Source organism: Nicotiana attenuata, unplaced genomic scaffold, assembly GCF_001879085.1.
Source record: "Nicotiana attenuata strain UT unplaced genomic scaffold, NIATTr2, whole genome shotgun sequence".
Lineage (NCBI taxonomy): Eukaryota > Viridiplantae > Streptophyta > Magnoliopsida > Solanales > Solanaceae > Nicotiana > Nicotiana attenuata.
In genome coordinates this window covers 209,074-214,830 of record NW_017671618.1, presented here as the reverse complement: position 1 = coordinate 214,830, position 5,757 = coordinate 209,074, and the positions used below count along the sequence as shown (strand labels likewise).

The window sequence follows — 5,757 nt, the reverse complement described above, 5'->3', positions numbered from 1 at the left end:
TATAGCCTAAGACACTCTGTATAGTGTTGATGATAAAAGTGATAACAAAATGCTCTGATTAGTGCTTTTCATACTTTGCAGGTGATATACGACAAGAGAAGGCTATGGAGTACTTTTGGGATCAAATATGGAGAAAAAGAGGCCAATCGTAAAATTTTGCCAAGTGAACCAAGCGAAGCAGCTCAAGCCACGCCTGAAGAAGGACTGCCGCGGTTCCACCGCGACCGCGGCAGAATCGCGGTAGAAGACTGTCGCGGATAAGTTGAGATTCAGAGAAGGTGTGTGGCCGCGGTTTGGCCGCGACCGCGGCAGAACCGCGGCAGAGGCGGAAAAGTTCAGGGACTTAAGTGCAAAACACGGAATTTTTAGCCCAAAACCCTATTTTAAATACTAGACTTCGCCCAAAGGAGGCAAGAATTGTATTGGAGAATATTTTAACAAGCAAAACAATTGTGAGAGATCACCTAAAACATCATATCTTCTTCTTCTTTAATTTTTCTTGCAAGTATGATTATGAATATTGTTCTAGTTTATTTACCCATAGTCATGAGCAGCTAAATCTTTTGTCTAGGGTTTTGATGGAACCTATTGAGGGATGAACTTCTTGTTTATGTGAATACAGTTTGTCAGTTTAATTTCTATTTGTTCAACTACGTGTTTGTTGTAGTTAATTGACAGGATCCTCAATTAGCTGTGCCTATTTAGTGTGCATAACTCGGGAGAGAGTGCATATTTAGGTTATTGTTGAACAACACCACTCCCAAAGTATAAGAGGGATCTCTAACTGCGGGTTTAAAAGGCGGGATTAGGAATAACAAAGCCTTGGGTGCAATCTTAAGTGAACTGTGATAAATAAAGCTAGCTAGTGTATCTCGGGAGAGTGCATTTAGTAAATTACTGTGATTACTCGGGAGAGATTTACGGTAAGAAGAGCGTTCATGATTGATAGAATGTGTTGGTGAATATGTAGGAAACATAAACAGAAAGAATTCCATCAATAGGGGAAATCAGTACCTTAGCGCTTTCTCATTATTGTTTACAGCTTAGCATCTTTAATTTGCAGTTATTAGTTACTGTTAATCTTAGTTATTAAAAACACCATCAACTGTGATTCTCAACGTTTGGGAAATTGATTCTAAAGAGTTTAGTAGGTCTAAAGATAGTGATTGATAGGTTAATTCTCTGTGGATTCGACTCTGGGCACAATACTCAGGTTATATTTGCAACGTCCGCATTGTCCTTTTTATAAGGCATAGTTGGGCGTGATCAATACACTTGCAACATGACCTGGTTTGTTGCACAACTGGCAGCGAACACCATCATAAGAGCTGTTGGTGTCCGAAGATCGCCCTTGATTTTGTGAGTTAAAGCGATTGTTGTATCGCCATTGTTGGTTGTTGCCATTGTTATTGTTGGAGCGACGATCGTTGCGATTGTTGGAGTTTCCAGATTTGTTAAATGTAGCAGCAGCAACAGTAATTTGTCTAGGAGCTTTCTTTGACTCTTCATGTCTAAGGAAAAGCTCATGATCAAGAAGCTTTTCATAGAGTTCTTCATACGTAATAGTGGAGTCACGAGCACGAATTGCAGCAGAAATCTCACGAAACTCTGGTCCTAGACCACTCAGGATCTTGACAATGAGTTCAGAGTTTGTGACAGGGGCACTAGCAGTAGAGAGTTCTTCAGCCATGGATCAAATGTTTTGCAAATATTCAGTGACTGGTTGGGAGTCTTTTGTGAGTCGCGCAAGTCGATCGCGAAGGCTGAAAATTCTGGTTTGGGACTTGTTAGCATATGCAGTGTGCAATGCATCCTAGGGTTTTTTTGCTGAGTCACCAGCTGCAATAGTAGTGGAAATTGTTGGATCAACAGATGCCATAAGTGCATTTTGAATGAGTTGGTCTTGATGAAACCAAAGAGCAAATGCAGGATTGGCAATAAGGACTGACCATAAAGATCATGACCATGCATAAGCATGAAAAATTGCGCCTTCCAAGTTGCAAAGCTGTGGATGCCTTGTAATTTTATTTGCAATTGTGACGCGGGATTAAATTGGTCGACTATCACACCACTATTGTTATCAGCATTAACAACTCGAGTAGTGTTGGCCATTTGTGGAGGGTGAGTGGGAGAGAAAAAAAGATAGGATCTTACTCATTAGAGTTTGTTGAGGCTCTTGATACCATATAAGAACAAGAGAGACACAAAAAGCTGATTTTTTTATTGAGTCAAAGCAACCTTTACATACAAGAGTGTAAACCAACTCCCTAAACTAACTCCTCTGGAAGAGGAGGACTAAACTACTTGCTAAACAAACTCCTTGAATAAGAAGATTTATTTGAGAAAATAAAGGAATAACAAAATCCTAACTACTAGCTAAAGAATAGTCAAAGCAGTAAAGTAGCTAATGGTTAACTTATGCTCTAATACTTTAAAGTTTCTGTTTTCTCAGTTTATTTATTATTCTAGTTTCTTTTTCGAATATGGATAGGTAACAAGTAGCACTTTACCCTCCAATGTGAGACTTTTCGATACGAATCCGGATTTAATTAGGGTCCAATATGAGTATCGAACGCCGAATGAAAAAAAGAAGAAGATATGTAGGTGGCCTATGCATCTAATATATCTTTCATTTTAGGAGAGCAATGTTTTAAAAATCGAAGTTGGAATTTACTTGGGGATAAGCTTTGAGGGTGGGTTGATATCTTGTGAAATAAGAAAGTTTAGACAAATACAAAATGTTATGTTAGAACTTAGAAGGACTATTTAGGTGAACTTGCAACCAGAAGCGTCGATGGTTTGAAATACAAATTAGAATATGCATCAAATAACATATTGGGAAATCTACTAATGAGTGGAAGGGTTTTTAAATTTTTGACTTGTTAGAATCAGTTTTCCATACTAAGCTAAGGTCACTTTTATCTTCAGGCAATGAATGTGTATGTCAGTTACGTTATAACTCGCCCTTGTGTCTTTGTTGACCGTCCTCATTTTATCTTTTTTTCATTGTTAATCTTGAGGAGAGGTTGGTGGATAGTATTTGCTATTTTGCTCGAGCTTTTTAAATCGAGTTGAATAGTTAAGGACTACCCAACTTTACAACGGACAAGTTAATTTCATCCTCTCAAAGGTTGAATACTTTTATTCACGTGACTACCGTGCCACACTGAACAACACGGTACATAAGCTGTTATGGAACCAGGTTACTTAGCTTGCCCAACTACAGCACAATTACACAGAACAAGGAAAAGGAAGATAAAGTACTTTAACAATGGATATGACCGTAAGTATTTTTCTTAATGAAGTTGGTATATGAGTTAAGTTTGTGCACACCTCAACCATATGATAAAGTATTTCTATCTTTTATCAGTATAGATATCGAATAACTTTACCTATTAAGTTTAAGCAAATATAAAAAAATTATCTAACATTTTCTTGTCTCGTTTTCTCATAATTTTCACCAAGTTCATTGATAGTTACGTCATATTCTTAAGAGAATAGCATGGGCCAGCTAGTTTTTGGACTGATAATAGAAAAATAGTTAGTGTTTGCAAAGTCGTTGAAAAATAGTCATTGTTTTGCTGAAACACGAAAAGTTTCAGCATAATATGCTGGATTATGGAGCTCATGCGTATAAACTTCGAGCATATTATGTTGGAACTCCAGCACATTATGTTGGAATCTCATATGTAAAAAATTCGAACTCCAGCATATTATGCTAGAATTTTCCGAATTTTCCGAAATTTTAAGGGTATTTTTACTCAAATTTTATCTTTACATGAAAATATAGCCAAATTTTGAATACTTTTGAAACTGTGGTTATTTTTTATTACCTGTTGTAAATCTGGCTATTTCTATTTTTTTTCTGTATCCTTTGCCTGCACATGGGCTTATATAATAATGGGAAAACTTCACAAATGTACCCAAATAAGTTTTGACTTACCAATCTCTAGCCATTAGTCATAGACTTACCAAAATTAGCCAAACACATATAAAAATTGAAAAATCAAATGAATAAGGTTCTTTCTCTCAAAGAATTACATGCAAAAATCACCTTCCATATTTTTAAACGTAATTAGCAACATTAGATGCAAGACGGAAAGGAAATTTCATGGATGATGTAGCAAATAAGGTGATGAAATATAAAAAGAAAAAAACATACAATATTCCAAAAATCTAAGCAAAACAAGAACTTTTGCAATGGGTATAGTTGAAATTCATTGAAAACATATAGATAAGTCAATATACAAAATTTGAGGAAGACTGGAGGTGATTTCGACTGGTTTTGTACCAAAATTCGTAATTAAATCGAGTTCAAAAAATATTTATGCGACACATGTATCAAACATGTATCACGCATGTATCTGACACATGGGTATACATGGATATACATGTGATCACAATTGATACAAAATGATACATATGTGATACGCAAATGATACACAATATGCTACACATTCATTTTTTTTCGATGTTCAAGTTTTTACTTCGAATTTTAATTTCAACCACCTCAAAACTTCACCAAAATCATCCCAAACTGAGATTCAAGCTTCTTAAGATGTACCTAATCTATTCTAATAACACCCACTCAAAAAAAACAGCAAAAAATTTGTCATTTTTTTTGCTACAAATAGCTAATTGGCTAATATTAATGAATATTTGACTAATATCTAGTAATATATTATGAATTTGCCAGTTTTTGCAATGGCTACTATATAGTTATAATAAAACATAACTGATAATTTCCCTATAATAATTGCATTTGGAGGTCTTTAACTTTCTTAACCTCTTACAACCAAAATTACACGTTGGGTTTAATTCAAAAGAAGAAAGATGTTGCATATTGGGCCCTAAATATAACCCAACAAAAAACTGAGGCTCAACCAAATTCAAGTACTGTATCATTACAAGTCGCTTAGTGGTTAGCCATCCTAAAAAAAAGTAATCTTTCTCGATTAAAAGTCGGTTGATTTAGCGGTAAAATTGTATCCCTTAGGAAACCGTATGTGCGCCGCTTTTGATACGGGGCATTTGGATCTATACCGCTTTTGGATCACCGTTTTAACTTAGTTCTCTTTTGCACAAAAATTGCAGCGTACCCACTTTCGTGTAACTTCCAGGCTACGGGCCTGAAGTAGCAAAGAGAATCACGCAAACTTCAGCATTCTAGTAGACGAGCCTGAAGAAGCAAAAATTGCTGAACCAAGTTGGCTGAAATTTTTGTTTGTAATTGCTGACTTAAGCATTCTAGTAGCTGGAGTTTTGTTCTCTATTTGCTGACTTCCAGCATGTTTTTGCTGAATTTTTTCGCGTAACTTCAGGCATACTGGCTGAAAGTAGCAAAGGCAATCACGCAAACTTCAACATTCTAGTAGACAGGCCTGAAGTAGCAAAATTGTTGAACCAAGTATTGGCTGAAGTTTTTGTTTGTAATTGCTGAACTTAAGCATTCTACTAGCTAAAGTTTTGTTCTCTATTTGCTGAACTTCAGCATGCTTTAGCTGAGTTTTGTTCTATATTTGCTGAACTTCAGCATGTTTTGTTGAAGCTTTGTTATGTTTGTGATGAACTTCAGGGTTGAAGTTTATTTTGTATTTGCTGAACTTCAGCTTCTTATGGAGCTGAAAAACTTTGTTATATAGTTAAGAATTATGCGCAATAGCGCGTGTACCTAATATGTATGAGTATAAGTTAAATAATATATTTGAGTTAATTAAAATAAAAGTTTTAAAAAATATAAGCTACTTGAAAATAATA

General features: G+C 35.6%; 1 protein-coding gene across 1 annotated transcript in view; it reads right to left on the bottom strand.

The window, feature by feature from the left end:
• Window positions 1–1,690, bottom strand: part of LOC109209333 (uncharacterized protein DDB_G0289917-like) — a 3,378-nt gene extending 1,688 nt beyond the window's left edge. Inside the window, exon 1 of the mRNA XM_019372596.1 lies at window positions 1,274–1,690. Within this exon, the coding sequence (XP_019228141.1) occupies window positions 1,274–1,690 (417 nt within the window). The remainder of the gene's footprint in view (window positions 1–1,273) is intronic.
• Window positions 1,691–5,757: the final 4,067 nt, after the last annotated feature.